Below are 15112 nucleotides of genomic sequence, written 5' to 3'. Positions count from 1 at the left end.
TCTGAGCAGGTGGAGACATGGTGTATTTGGATGTCTCATTGAAAATTGGGCTGAGAACCCAGCATAGCCATTGCAGGATTCAGTGGTAAAATTTTAAGTACACAGAACCACCACCACATTTCTCAACTACAAAAGAATCCATACACATTTATTCCAAACCTTATTGGTTTATTCAGTCTTGCCATTCCACACAAGTACCAACAACATGACTACAAGATGCTAAAGGTATACAAAAATCAAACTTTATAGTAATGACTGTACAATAGGTTGCAAATCTCTTGGCCTTTTGCAAACTGAACACTAGTTATCCCAATTGGTCTCAGACACATCACCTTCCGCCCCAGGAGGAAGGTGGCAAGAGAAACAGCTTTTCTGCCTATTTGTTTCACATATTCTAAAAGCGAAAGCATTTACATCGGTCTTGGGAAGGACAGGGCATGTGAACAATGCACCAAAAACATTTTAGTAAAGGAAGGGATGCCTTAAAAGGAACACTAGTCCTAGTCCCCCAGTTCTTAGGCTGGTTAAATGCACCAGCAGCAAGGAATATGAAAAAGCTTTTCTGTGTGCCAACATCCCTAAGAGCTGAGGGTGGCGGTGGGAGGGGAGGGGAGGAACCAGTCCATATCTAAATTTGCTGAGGGTTTTCTTGCAACCTGCCATTTCTTACTTCCAACAGTATAAATTTATTTTTGACATATCCTAAAAACAAGAGACTTCACTGGACTTAAGAGGACAGTATCATGTCTAAAGAACAATGTTTCTTGTTGAGAACTTGCAAACCAAAGCTCCCTTTAAAAAGGACTTTAAGTCCAACAAAAGTCCACAGTTCACCCTGCTGGGCCCAAGACACTAGGCTAGGTTTCAGTTTCTCAGCTTTCCCTTCGTTTTATTTTCATTCCTCTTTAAAGGTACAATTTTTAAACTGAATGCACTTTTAAGTTTTTTAAAAAACAAAAAAAACCAAGAAGCTGCCAAGTCCCACATTTTATCGGGAAGAGTTGGAACTGGATCGGCTGCGATGACGCCTGCGGCCTGGAGATCTGGACCGTGACCGTCTGCGAACTGGGGATCTGCGCCTGGGAGACCTGGACCTGAAAGGAAATATAGTTGTAAGGAAGAGAACAGAGCTTCAGTTAGGAGAATGGGTGGATATCGAAAGTAATCCACACTTATCTAGTCCCTTTTTATTCAACAGCATTCAATAATAGTTCTTATATCCTAAAGGGTGAAGGCAGTTCAGCATGCTAACATTTTGCAAATGAGCCCTAATGCAGAAAGCAATATAGCAACTGTATAATAACTAAATAAAATATTTTCTCAGTTCCTAGATCACAGTGTTTTATTTTTGCAAATACACATCATCAGCTTATATTAACAATAAAAATATTCCATCAATCTTGACTTAAACATATAAGGCATATGTTCAAAATTAGAATGAGTTGTGAGATTTTACATGAGAAGGGTCTATAGGGGAGAGAATACTGGAACTATTATGGCGCAAGTACTTCCACCTGCCTTCCCCTAATGTATTTAATGTATTTTTAAAAATAAAATTGCTGGATTTATTAATGTACATTTGGTGTGCTGTGAGTCACTTTGAGCACTGCTGTGGAAAAGTGGCACACAAACAAACTGATGCTAATGCTCTGGAAGGGGGTGCCTATCCTTCAATTACTTTTTGCAGGGACAGTCTTTGTTCGCCATCAGCTGTAATGCAGGAAGTAACTCACTGCCCATCCTTGGTGTGACCCATTTGAGTCCGCAGGTGTCTTCTTTTTAGTTTGCCTCCCTGGACAGAGCTCCTACCAGCTGTGAACAGCTAAGCCCCTCCGGCTTACCCAGCTCCACAAAGGCAACCTACCTTCTCCTCATGCGAGGTGGAGAACGACGCCACATGGGCGGTGGCGGCAACATCCTCCGCGGAGGGGTGAAACGCCTGAGAGGCATCCTGGGCCGAGGAGTCAGGACAGCCGTGGCAGTGATTTCCTGACCATCTATCTGCCCTATTTAAAGATCACAGAAACAGAAAGTTGATTTGTTTCAGCAGGGTGAGGGATTGACGCAAAGGCTCCCTGCAGCCACTGCCTTCTTGCTCACCAGGGAAGGTCAAACTATGGCAATGGTGTGGGGGAGCAGGGAACCTAGAGAGAGATACACAGGTAAAACATACATGCAGGGAGATACCAAAATGACGTTGGGGAACCACAAACACCACTTTGCTTACCTATTACAATCAGGCCCAGTTCCCTGAATGATTCCCTCTGTGGGTCATTAGCCCCCCCAAGAAAAAGAGAGATTCGTAACCTCTGACCTACACTATAAATTTTTTAATGTCCAACATGGGACTGCAAGTTTTTCCTGGGACGAGCCTCTGCCTTCTTTAAATAATTGCTGCCAACTTATTCCAAGGTCTTTGCTCATGCCCACAGGTCCATTGCCTTTCTGGAGAATGCAGTTTACCTTGGGGGCCATTTTCATCAGGATGATCCACCCTTTTCACTTTGGGCCAGAAACCAACATGATGTGATCACAAAGGTCCCACCAGCCCATATTCCTGGCAGACAAGGTTGATTTTTTAAAAAGAAATCATACAGGTAAAATGATATATTTGTATTATTATAAGAGCAAAACTTGAAGAACCTAGAGCCTTATTTTGTTCAGGTGTGCTCTGCAAAGAGCCCTCCTAGCTGGCAGAACCTATATCACTTTTGGGAATTCTGAAACCCTTGCTTTAATGTGGGGATCTTCTCAAATTACAGAATAAAGATTTTTCAGTCATGTAGGAGTCAAACCTCTTAACAGTGCTGCCAGCTTCTGAAACCCACCTCCGTCCATGTGTTTCAGTGCCTTCTCGGCATCATCTGGATTCTCAAATTCTACATATGCATAACCCTTTGAGAGGTGTGGGTTGAGTCTGTCGACTGGCATATCGATCATTTTGATCTTTCCATAAGTGGAAAATATTTCCATTATGTGGTCCTGGAAGAAGAAAAGCAAGCTCCTTAACGCTCATGGCAAATGTCCATTACCTTCCATCTTCATAACAACAAAACACTTGAATGGGCAGTGGTGGAAGCAGCAGCAAGCAACACACACACACACACACACACACACACACACACACACACACACACCTTTAACTGGATTTGAACAAAAAGAGTGAAGACCATTCAATTACATATTGAAACGCTTCCAACAGTTTTGCTTCCCAGGTTACCTGAACTTCACTCAGCTATATCTATAGGAGAATAAGAAGAGCCTGTTGGACCAGGCCAGTGGCCCATCTAGTCCAGCACACTGTTCTCACAGAGGTCAAGCCACTCGCAAGCAGGGCCTGAGCACAACAGCACTCTCCCCTATAGAGATCTAGTGTATCAATACTGGGAGGGACCCTTGGTCAATAGCATTCCCAGCATTCATATTCAATATTAACTTACAGGAAGCTGTCTTATACTGAGTCAGACCATGGGTTCTGGGGGACTTTTGTTTCCCTACCCCCTTTGGCCTTTTTACTTCTTTCTGGGTACAAGTGAACAACAGGCATCTGTTACCTTCGTCACATTTCTGGTGAGTCTCCCAACATGTACTTTGGTAGGTTTGGGTGATGGACTCCTTCTCTTCCGTTCCTTTTCATCTCTCTTGGGCGGTTTAGACCTGGTGGAAATAAACAAAAAGTGTAAAAACAAAAATTTAAACGTATGGATCTGCAACTCAAGCCCTTCATTAACTCCTATCAATGCAGCATGACAAAAAACCACCAATGATCTTATTCTGTATTCCTTGCTAAATTTGTTACTTTAAAAAAAAAGTGGCTGGCGCAACAACTACAGGCCATTTATAGTTTGCAAGAAATAATTATGCTAAAAGTGAGTAACTTATTGAGGCTTAACTTAAATTCAGTAGGGCTTGGAGGGACCTTTATTTGATACTATCCACCAAGTTTGAAATTTAGAAGCATCCTTTTCATATAACACAGGTTCCCAAAGATGAGATTCAAAAGGCAAAGAACAGGCCAATCTGCTATTTTACCCACTTCTGCCTCTGACCCACTGCTAGCATGTGCCCCTCCCCAAGAAAGAAACATGGCCTTTGAGCTGTAAAGTGTTCCCCACTCCTGTCTTACAGGAAGCACTTATCAAGGCCAATGGAAATAAAGTAGCCAGTAGCCTCTGGTAATCTAGACTCACTTTGAACGGGAACGCCTCCTGTTGTCATGCCGATGTCGAGATGGGCTTGGAGAGCCCGATGAGCTGCTGGAGCTGGAACTGCGGGATGTGCTTGAACTCCCAGAGCGGCTGGACGCGGAGGAGGAGCTGGAGCCACTGCTGGAGCCGGTGCTGGAGCTAGAACCAGAACTGGATGTGGAACTGGAGCGAGACCTGGCAGAGAAGGTGTCATGCAAGAGACTAATGGCAGCAAGGGTGTTCTCCCGATAACCCCCAAGAAATTTTGAAGGTGTTGGAAAGAACACACCATTGTCTTTTGCAGTTCCAACCCAAACCTGGCCACCTCCCAATGCAGAGGTGATGCTCTTTCTAAATCATTTCACTTATTGTACAAATGGTCCTTTGTCGAAAAACAGATTTCAGAGCAATATACAAATGTCACCTCAAATTACAAATACCTTATAAAACCAATTTAATGAAGAATGAGAAAAACCATTCAACCCACTAAAAATGCCACCATCTAAAATGCTCAGGCAAAGAAAAATCTTTTAACAGTCTCTGAAATTACCTCCCTTTGGAGGGTGTTCCACAGTTGAAGTACCCATAATACACACACGCCCCTTTGTAAATGAGGGACACACATCTTCTAAAGATGAACACCAAGAAGGGCCTCCCCTCCAAACAGATCATTAGGGTGCAAACAGACCTCCTGTGCGAAACCACACACAAACCCCCAATATCTCAATCAGAGAAGAGGACCTGAAGTCAAGTATGTGTTTAGCATTACTGCTTCACTCAACTTACAACCAACCTGCTGGTTCACATCAAGGGGCATATTTTAAGTTCTCAAGCTTAACTGCCCTACATTCCTGGGAATCTCACAAGTAGGGCATGGTGAGACAGCCACCACAACTCCGTCCCTGTATCCAACATCTGAAGAGTTAAAAGGTTTCCTCTGTCTGAGCATGGCGGCATCATTTTTTAACTGCAGATTAAGAATCCTTGGGAAGGCCTGGTCCTTGAAACAGCCTTCAGAAACCCAAGAATTCCTGACTCTGCTTACCTGGTGCTGCTACTACCACTGGAGGCGCTGCGCCTCTTGCGAGTTTTGTCGCGCCCACGATCCTTTTCGCTTGACTCCTTTGTAGCTGGCTTGTCTTTGGACCTGTCCTTGGACTTTTCTTCTGTACGGTCCTTGCGCTTGGTAGGAGAGGGAGCCCTTTAATGAACGAAGGTTCAGAAACTTAATTTCCAATCCCGCAATTTCAGTTGCAACAAAAGCAAGAAATGTCACTGCTACAAAGATGCTAAGAGACAAATCCCCAGTGTTTACACTATGGAGCGGCTTCATGAAAGAAAGCCAATGGTGTGGAATATATGGAGATTATGAAAAGGAGGGAAGATGCATTTCTAATTCCTCATGCTTGATGGGAAATCCCTAGGAGTCTGCACAGATCCCCCAAGAGGGGTGAGGCCTTGAACATTCAGACAATTATTACCTAGTGCTGGACTTTTTATTATTTTCTTTGATTCCTAGCAAACTCTTCTTTTTCATTCCTGACAGCTCCATTTTCCCCTTCCGAGTCCAAAAGCGGCACTTTTTTGGGGGGGCTCACTTATCTGAAAGCTTACTTCTAACTCCTTGATTCTGAGAAACGATCCCTAAGCGAATGCAATAAACTCCAAAGAGCAGCCTAGTGACAAGATAAAAGGGATATGAGACAGTTAACATATAGGCAGAGGAAAAGAAAACCCACTTCACAAGAAAAGGCACAAGCTTCATGCAAAGCATTATAGTTCACACACTTCTGTGTGGCTTGTTATTACCCATTTGAAAATAGCATCTGCTGAACAACTTAAGAGTGTGTTTACACAGAGCATTTGAATTTTCTTTCTAATCACCCTTCAAAAGGAGGAAGAACATACAGCAAAGCACACAGAGTTTTTCAGTCTGAATTCCTTAGTACTTTTCCTTAAGATATGCAGCATTACAGCAGGACAGTGGTAGCCAACATGGTGCCCTCCATATGAATTGAATTCCAACTCCCATCGGCCTGTCATCACAGCCAACTCTCATGGATGATTGGAGTTATAGTCCGGCAACATCTGGAGAACACCACGTCAGCAACCTCTGCAACAGAAAGCAAGGTACCTCAACAGGACATTGTGGTACAGTAGTAGCAAGAAAGCATTTTAAGTCCCAGGAAAACTATAGTAGATTTTAATTGTTTATAAGAATTTCTACTGCTCTTCCTAAATTCTTAATGCAGTTTCTCATTACTACTGCTAAGCTTTATTTTGTATTGATAGAGTGCTGCAGTTAAGTCTGCAATTTCAGCTCCAGGGTCACTCCCAGAGACTATTAAATGTAACAGAGCAGAAGCACAGCGCAAAACCCTATCTTCAGATCACACAACAGGGGTGGTAAAACCTGTGGTCTTCCAGATGTTCTTGGACTCCAACTCCCATCAGCCCCAGCCAGCATAGCCAATGGTCGGGGTGATGGGAGTTGGCAAGCCAACAAAATTTGGAGGGCCACCATTTCCCATCTGTGGTATAAAAGAACCTCAGCTGGAAATGCTGCTGGCTATTCCAGATAAGCTACAGGAAGTCCTTATGGGTTACACCAGGGGTCAGTAACCTTTTTCAGCCATGGGCCGATCCACTGTCCCTCAGACCATGTGGTGGGCCAGACTATATTGAGGGGGGGGGCGGAAATGAACAAATTCCTATGCCCCACAAATAACCCAGAGATGCATTTTAAATAAAAGCACACATTCTACTGATGTAGAAGCACGCTGATTCCTGGACCATCCGTGGGCCAGATTGAGAAGGCTATGGCTTATTTCAAGTACTTTAATTCTACCCCTCAGTATAGAACCCAAGGTGTTTTAAAGTCATACATTAAAAACAATGACTATTTTAGAAAGGTAGAGTACAGGGTACTGTACATTTCAGATGACGTGTATGTATTTTTCTCTAGCGAACCAGCATCAGGGCAACCTATGGGAAATGGGTGGAAACTCTGAAAACAAAGGTTTTCATCCTTGTAGTTCCTATACATTGCTATGCTCAAGTAACTCAACAGGCACTGAGAGAGCAAGGTTGCTTTGATGTATATTTGACGTACGAAGGACAAATATGTTTTGTCATCTTTAAGATTAACACTTGGAACTATTACTTTACGGAGGGCAACATGGATTAAAATTAATGATGCATTTTCATGTGCTGAGACTTCTCTCAGGCACATTATACACACAAACTGTGTATAATGTGCTTATGCAAATAACCCTTTGGGAAGGTCCAAAGTAAGCTCCAACAGGCCATTATTCTACTGATGTCTGTAACTTAAATTGCAAGTGCCTGAAGCAGTTCAAACATAAGGGAAAGCACATACTGTTATACCACTCTGCTTCTGCTATAGCAGAAGACTATTCCTACAAGCTTAGCTTTTCACTTGAAGCTCTGGTTAAGTATTTCTGCACAAGTCATTCAAGAAGGCAGCTCTTCCTTTTGTGTCACTCACAGCTATTGTAGAAACATAGGTGTGTTATGATATTCCCTGCCCTAGGGACTCAAATTCAGAAAACCTGTGTCTGGATACCCCAGATTTCTTAGCCATTCTGCTTTGACAATGCTGAATGTAGCCCTGTGTTATGTAGCAGACAGAAGCATTTTCGGAAGAAGCAGTAGGAAGTACTCCAGCAGATGTTTTCATCAACAAAGAAATTAAATGGGATTAAAGGTATTATTCCTCTATATCCACACTTCACGATGCACTCTCTAAGTGGTACAAAAACAATTTGAAAGAACCTGTTCAGGTTAAATGAGGTCTTGAATTAACTTGGTGGTTAAGAGAAATCAGTGAACCCTCAGTAAAAGAGAACTGTGTCTGCTGTATATCACATCCTCAGTGCTTTAAGACCAGGAACACCAAGCCCAAGCTTACTAGTACTGCCCAAAAAGAAACAATATTGTGTACAAACTTCAATAATGCTTAGAGGTCTTTCTGTGGGAATCACTGACTTTGCAAACTGACTCTTATCAGCATGGTTCATAAAGCTAGCAGAATGGCTACCTGTATACCTTACTGTGTTTGAGCAATACATTTACTTCACTGTGGTGAAAAGCCACTTGGTACATAATCAAGTGAATGTTTTTAGTCTTAGGGTTTTTAACATATCAATGGACTTGCATATTTGTCTAAGTAATCACTGATATTATTGAAAGGTGATTTCTTTGCCATTGATAAAGAAATATTAAGTGAATTATAATAGCACCTGCCACACTACTGCTCTTCACTACCACCATCCCAAGAAGACCCTCTAAGACTAAGGCCACCCTCTAAAACAAAGAGAGACCAGAGATTTATACTTGAGCTTCCCAGGTACAAGCTATATCCTGTACTAGCTCTGCAAGCTGGCTGAATGGACAACAGGTTACATCTAAAAGTAAGAATCGTACAACCACAACGCTGCAACATAAAGCCATATCTGAGAATCTACTGAATGAATCCCCACGCTGAAAGCCAAGGTTTAAGAGGTAACCAATGGGGCCAGTGTGGTGCAACACTTAGCATTACAGAAGCAAGAGGGTTAAATCCCTGGTCAATCACAAAGCTCAACTGAGTGGCCTTGGCTAGTCTGAGGGATCACAACAGGCCTATCTCACAGAGCTGTTATGAGGTTAAAACGGAGGTAGGGAGGTAGGGAGAGAAGAACCATAAACTCCACCCTGTATTTCCTTGGATAAGGGCTTATCTTTTCCAACATAAAATAGATAACACGATCAATATAATAATAGAAGGACGCAACTCGAATGTGCACAGTACTGGTCAGGCAAATAAGGGGGATTGAAGGAGACTTTCAGAGTGGGCTCCAGGAAGTTTGGGAGACCACTCAAGGGAGAAGGGCGGGGTGGGAAGAGAACCCCCTCCTCAACTGGGCCTAGCTGGCGATACGAGCTTTCCTCGCCCGACACGGAGAAAGAGGGAAACGGGAAGGGGCGGAGCAACTCGGCTCTGCCGCTTCAGTCAACCGACCCCACACAGCGCCTCTAAGGGCTCCCAAACTCTCCCCTCCAGCCAAGGCCTCCCCGCTCCTCGAGCTCATCCGCGGGGCCGACCTCCCTCACAGACCCACCCCCAGCGTCCGGGAACCTTTTCCTGCCACACTCGGGCGCAGTCACGGCTAACTGCAACCGGACCAGGGCAGATGGCGGCGGATTACCGCCTCTCCCCTCTACTTACATCCTCAGAGCCCGACCGTCGCTCCCTCGTCGCGCTCGCGGTGACGTACGGATTGCCGCCTTCCACACAGCGGCAAAGAGCCGCTAGGCGGCGCGCACTGATAGCGTCACCGAACGAAAGGAAGCGCGGAGAGGAGAGGCGGGGTAGCCATTTATCTCCATGGTTACTGTCCCCCCTTAAAGGGGCAGATCGACCCTTTTTGTTGTGGTAGTTTAAGGCCCCATGGAGATAAAAAGGTTTTTTAGGAGGGCGGGGAGAACCCAACAACAAACCACTTATCTGTTCTTAAAACATGATAATGGAAAGGGGAAATGGGAGTTGAAAGGATTATTGGTTCATGCAGGATTTTTTCCAAGCGCCTAGCACTTTGGACATTAAACATTTTAATAAACTCAAATGGGAAGGCCTGCTAAGACCCCTGGCACGGTAGGCTAAGGGAGAGTGCTTAGAGCCTGTCCAGATCCCTTTAATGTTGTTATTCTTCCTTAAAGGAGCTCAAGGTGGCATGCATTGTTTCCCCCCCTTACTAATTTTATCCTCGCAACAACCCTGTGAGGTTCGGTAGGCGGGGCTGTTGCATGGATAAAATAGGATACTTTATAAATGCCCTACATTCCTTGGAGGAAGGTTAGGATAAAATGTAATCAATAAGCAGCTGTATGGCAGGCAAGCAGGGATTAAAACAGCAAAATAAAAGAGGCATGTGGCAAACGGTGTTTACTCTGGGGTGAGCTTTCATGGAGTAGGGTCAACTTCATAAAATATATGAAATGCTATCTTTAGTTGGCAGATTGTACAGATAGACACATTTTTATTTTGTGTCTTTGCTTAAAACCTATTTATGTGTTTTCTTACACTTGGGGATTCTATGTTTTTTTCTGTCATAGCGCACATAGTTAGTTTAAACCATCTCCTGAGAATTAGTCCGAAATCTTATTTGTGACTTTTAGTTTGTTCCGAAAAAGTTATTATACCACTGTTATTTCTAGAGGTTTTTTTCTTTATAGGTAGCTAACCAACACAGCTACCTGTGAATATGTTACAATTTAATGACATGACATGACTAATGTCCAGTACCACAAACCAAACCTACTTACCGGCTATAAAACAAAGCAACCACTACACACTTCTTTGCGGGGTGTACTGTATCTAGACTTCGTTTAATTTATAGTGTAATTCTGACCATATCTACTTGGGCGTAAGTCCTATTTAATTTAGTGGGACTTTCTCCCACTAGAATTAGAATTGCAGCCTAAATTCCCATAGATTTCAGTGAGAATTGAGTTAAATCATGACAAACTTGTTTGACTAATTTCAATGGGACCCAAGTTCAGCTAATTTTGTTTGCAACTGACCTTATTTATTTATTAAATGTTATAATCACTTAAAGGTCATCAATGTCTCAGCTGCAGGCACATTTGTGCCCGTAGGGTACCCCCAGCTGAAAATAGGTTTGAAGGAAGCATTCTATCATAGCCAATGGAACAGGTGGCACAATGCCTAGCTGTGGTTTACAAATATGCTCAAGGGCCTCAAAAGTCTGGTAAGCATGTACTGTAATAAATATTTAAGAATGTAGTGGAGTCACAGAGACCCTGTGGGAGGGTTTGTAGTGCTGCATCATAATCCAGGATTTCTATCTTGTCAGGACAGGATAGGGAAGCAAAAGTAAACAGCAGTGGCCAGGGCATGGGAGAGAGAAGGGAGGGCCACTGACAGGGGGGCGGGGATGGTGGTTTAAAACCATGTCAGATGCTGCAAGATTGGAGGAAACTGTGTTTTAAACAATGGCAGAGGTCTAAGTAGAGTAAGCATGGGTTAATGCTGAGGAATAGAAGGTGGTAGTAGTTAACTTTAGCACAAGGTTTGTAGGGCAAGAAGGGAGTTTGGAAATGCTTTGTTCTTAGCAGAGATGGGTGCAACACAGAAGCTAACACCAAAAATCATAACAGTGCCTTTCCAAAATCCCTTCTCACTGTACTGTACCCTAATTTTGTTTTAAACTGCCACACACATACACCCTACAGTGACACCCCCTGCTCACTCTATTGAAACATCTGCCATTGTTTAAAACCAACACTCTTGTTCTCAGTATATTTCCATCCCTGCTTTACTCAAATGTAAAAGTGTAAAAGTGCCATTTCCCTCTCAGTGTCCTTCTACTCCCACTTTACTAAACTTTTGCCATTGTTTATGACAGCCACTTTCGCCCCCTCACAGTGTTGTTAGTCCCTCCTCACTGTACACAAACTTCTCCCTCTGAAACCCTGGTTCCCCTTCCAAACCCATGATCCTGTATCTATGAGGGGAAACTGACAACCTAGTTCCTTTGTCAATATAATAGCTTTGGCTGACTAGTTAAGTACCATGATTTAGCACAGGCAAAAAGAGGCTGCTTTGTGTCATAGAAGCAAATAGGTGAGCTTTCTAGTGAATGCTCTCACCTAGCTGCTACTAGCAGAACAATAGTCAAGAGTGATGTGTGTTAGTTGGAAGCTGGAGACTGATACATACCTTGCTCTGTTGTGGGTCTAAAGCAGTGACTAGTGGAGGAGCAAGGTACTTTGGAGTACTAATGCTGTGAGCCCCTCCATACTATGCTCAGGTTGTATATATGTGCAAATAAAGCCACATATTCTAAAGACACCAGTGTCCAGTGACCTTCATTCTCTAGAGACCAAACCCTGGAAAAGTGCTTGGAACCCTTGGAGTCACTCACTGCTCAAGAGATTGGGGTGATAACAGCATATTGGTTTATCTTTAGTAGCATAACTTCATCTAAACAAGGTGTGGGGAGCCTTTTGCCCTCCATCAGTTGCTGGATTACAACTTCTGTGAGGGCTAGTAAAGCATGGCCAATGGCCAAGGGGGGTGGCAATTGTAGTTGCAGCAACACCTGGAGAAACAAAGGCTCCCCACAAACATACTGGAGGAGTAAGATTGTAAGCAGCGCAGGTGAAATGCCATGTTATGCAAGAGCAGCAACCTGTGGCATTTCTACAGAAAGCTCAGGCACATGCAACGGGTGGGAGGAACCTTTGCCCCCTGCAGATGTTGCTGGACTACAACTCCCATCATCCTTGACCATGGGCCAGGCCTGCTGGGACTGATGGGAGTTGTAGTTGATCAGCACCTGGAGGGTCAAAGGTGATCCACACCTGGTTCAGTTTTTAAATTGAGCACCTATTTCCTTCCCTGGGCTCTTTGGGAAGGAAGGGCAGGATGTAATTTTAAATAACAATAACTGTATAATAATATAGCAATCCCCTTCATGGATCACTGCCTTGCCGTGGCGAAGGGGCTTGAAGAACTCAGAGAAGCTATGAACTACGCCGAGCAGGGCACCCAAGATGAACAGGTCATAGTGGAGAGTTTTGACCAAACGTGATCCACCTGGAGTAGGAATCGGCAAGCCACTCCAGTATCCCTGCCAAGAAAACTCCATGGACAAAGACAACAGGCATATAAAAGTTATGACACTGGAAGATGAGCCCCTCAGGTCGGAAGGTGTCCAACATGCTACTGGGGAAGAGCGGAGGACAAGTACAAGTAGATCCAGAGCTGATGAAGCGGCTGGGCCAAAGCCGAAAGGACGCTCAGTTGTGGATATGCATGGAAGCGAAAGGAAAGTCCAATGCTGTAAAGAAAAATATTGCATAGGAACCTGGAATGTAAGAACCATGAACCTGGGTAAGTTGGATGTGGTCAAAAATGAGATGGCAAGAATAAATATTGACATCCTGGGCATCAGTGAGCTAAAATGGACGGGAATGGGCGAATTCAGTTCGGATGACTACCATATCTACTACTGTGGGCAAGAAACCCGTAAGAGAAATGGAGTGGCCCTCATAGTCAACAAAAGAGTGGCGAAAGCTGTACTGGGATGCAGTCTCAAAAATGATAGAATGATCTCGATACGAATCCAAGGCAGACCTTTTAACATCACAGTAATCCAAGTTTATGCACCAACTACTGGTGCTGAAGAAACTGAAATTGACCAGTTCTATGAAGACTTACAAAACCTTATCGAAGTGACACCAAAGAAGGATGTTCTGCTCATTATAGGGGATTGGAATGCTAAAGTAGGGAATCAAGAGATAAAAGGAACAACTGGCAAGTTTGGCCTTGGAGATCAAAACGAAGCAGGGCAAAGGCTAATAGAGTTCTGTCAAGAGAACAAGCTGGTCATCACAAACACGCTTTTCCAACAACACAAGAGACGACTCTACACATGGACATCCCCAGATGGGCAACATCGAAATCAGATTGATTATATTCTCTGCAGCCAAAGATGGAGAAGCTCTATACAGTCAGCAAAAACAAGACCTGGAGCTGACTGTGGCTCAGATCATCAGCTCCTTATAGCAAAATTCAAGCTTAAACTGAAGAAAGTAGGAAAAACCACTGGACAGGTAAGATACAATCTAAACCAAATCCCTTATGAATACACAGTGGAAGTGAGGAACAGGTTTAAGGATTTAGATTTGCTGGACAGAGTGCCTGAAGAACTATGGATGGAGGCTCGCAACATTATACAGGAGGCAGCAACTAAAACCATCCCAATGAAAAAGAAATGCAAGAAAGCAAAGTGGCTGTCCAACGAGGCCTTACAAATAGCGGGGGAGAGAAGGCAAGCAAAATGCGAGGGAGATAGTGAAAGATACAGGAAATTGAATGCAGATTTCCAAAGAACAGCAAGGAGAGACAAGAAGGCCTTCTTAAACGAGCAATGCAAAGAAATAGAGGAAAGCAACAGAATGGGAAGAACCAGAGATCTGTTCAAGAAAATCGGAAATATGAAAGGAACATTTCGTACAAAGATTACCATAATAAAGGACAAAAGTGGTAAAGATCTAACTGAAGCAGAAGACATCAAGAAGAGGTGGCAAGAATACACAGAGGAATTATACCAGAAAGATATGGATGTCTCGTACACCCCAGGTAGTGTGGTTGCTGACCTTGAGCCAGACATCCTGGAGAGTGAAGTCAAATGGGCCTTAGAAAGCACTGCAAATAACAAGGCCAGTGGAAGTGATGGTATTCCAGCTGAACTGTTTAAAATTTTAAAAGATGATGCTGTTAAGGTGCTACACTCAATATGCCAGCAAGTTTGGAAAACTCAGCAGTGGCCAGAGGATTGGAGAAGATCAGTCTACATTCCAATCCCAAAGAAAGGCAGTGCCAAAGAATGCTCCAACTACCGCACAATTTCACTCATTTCACATGCTAGCAAGGTTATGCTTAAAATTCTACAAGGAAGGCTCAAGCAGTATGTGGACCGAGAACTCCCAGAAGTGCAAGCTGGATTTAGAAGAGGCAGAGGAACCAGAGACCAAATTGCAAAGCTAGAGAGTTCCAGAAAGACATCTACTTCTGCTTCATTGACTATGCAAAAGCCTTTGACTGTGCTGACCACAGCAAACTATGGCAAGTTCTTAAAGAAATGGGAGTGCCTGATCACCTCATCTGTCTCCTGCGAAATCTCTATGTGGGACAAGAAGCTACAGTTAGAACTGGATATGGAACAACTGATTGGTTCCAAATTGGGAAAGGAGTACGGCAAGGCTGTATATTGTCTCCCTGCTTATTTAACTTATATGCAGAATTCATCATGCGAAAGGCTGGGCTGGATGAATCCCAAGCCGGAATTAAGATTGCCGGAAGAAATATCAACAACCTCAGATATGCAGATGAC

General features: G+C 43.6%; 2 protein-coding genes across 4 annotated transcripts in view; both read right to left on the bottom strand.

The window, feature by feature from the left end:
* The window catches only part of LOC309519245 (uncharacterized protein), a 97583-nt gene that overhangs the window by 44168 nt on the left and 38303 nt on the right, over window positions 1-15112 (bottom strand). The window lies entirely within an intron of this gene.
* Window positions 905-9541, bottom strand: RNPS1 (RNA binding protein with serine rich domain 1). Of its 3 annotated transcripts, none has more exons than XM_082199509.1 (8): window positions 9418-9534; window positions 5669-5863; window positions 5233-5388; window positions 4191-4346; window positions 3555-3657; window positions 2829-2982; window positions 1865-2006; window positions 905-1094 (listed from the first exon to the last, which is right to left on the bottom strand). In XM_082199509.1, exons 2-8 carry the CDS (start codon window positions 5737-5739, stop codon window positions 989-991), a joined length of 888 nt encoding a protein of 295 aa, XP_082055635.1. In that variant the 5' UTR covers window positions 5740-5863; window positions 9418-9534; the 3' UTR covers window positions 905-988. The 3 variants fall into 3 exon arrangements, with proteins under 3 accessions (XP_082055635.1, XP_082055634.1, XP_082055636.1); XM_082199508.1 differs by having other exon boundaries at window positions 4191-4382; window positions 9418-9533; XM_082199510.1 differs by lacking the exon at window positions 5669-5863 and having other exon boundaries at window positions 4191-4382; window positions 9418-9541.

Source organism: Podarcis vaucheri (assembly GCF_965113315.1).
Source record: "Podarcis vaucheri genome assembly, chromosome: 14".
In the NCBI taxonomy this organism is placed as follows: Eukaryota; Metazoa; Chordata; class Lepidosauria; order Squamata; family Lacertidae; genus Podarcis; species Podarcis vaucheri.
The sequence above is the reverse complement of the archived record's forward strand: the minus strand, read 5'-3'. Positions and strand labels throughout refer to the sequence as shown.

Coding starts and splice junctions, on each gene's coding strand:
- RNPS1 (XM_082199508.1), bottom strand. CDS start 5,739: ATGGAGCTGTCAGGAATGAAAAAGAAGAGTTTGCTAGGAATCAAAGAA. Junction 4,383..5,232: donor AGTGGTAGTAGCAGCACCAG/GTAAGCAGAGTC, acceptor CTTCTCTGCCAG/GTCTCGCTCCAGTTCCACAT. Junction 2,007..2,828: donor ACTGAAACACATGGACGGAG/GTGGGTTTCAGA, acceptor ATCTTTAAATAG/GGCAGATAGATGGTCAGGAA.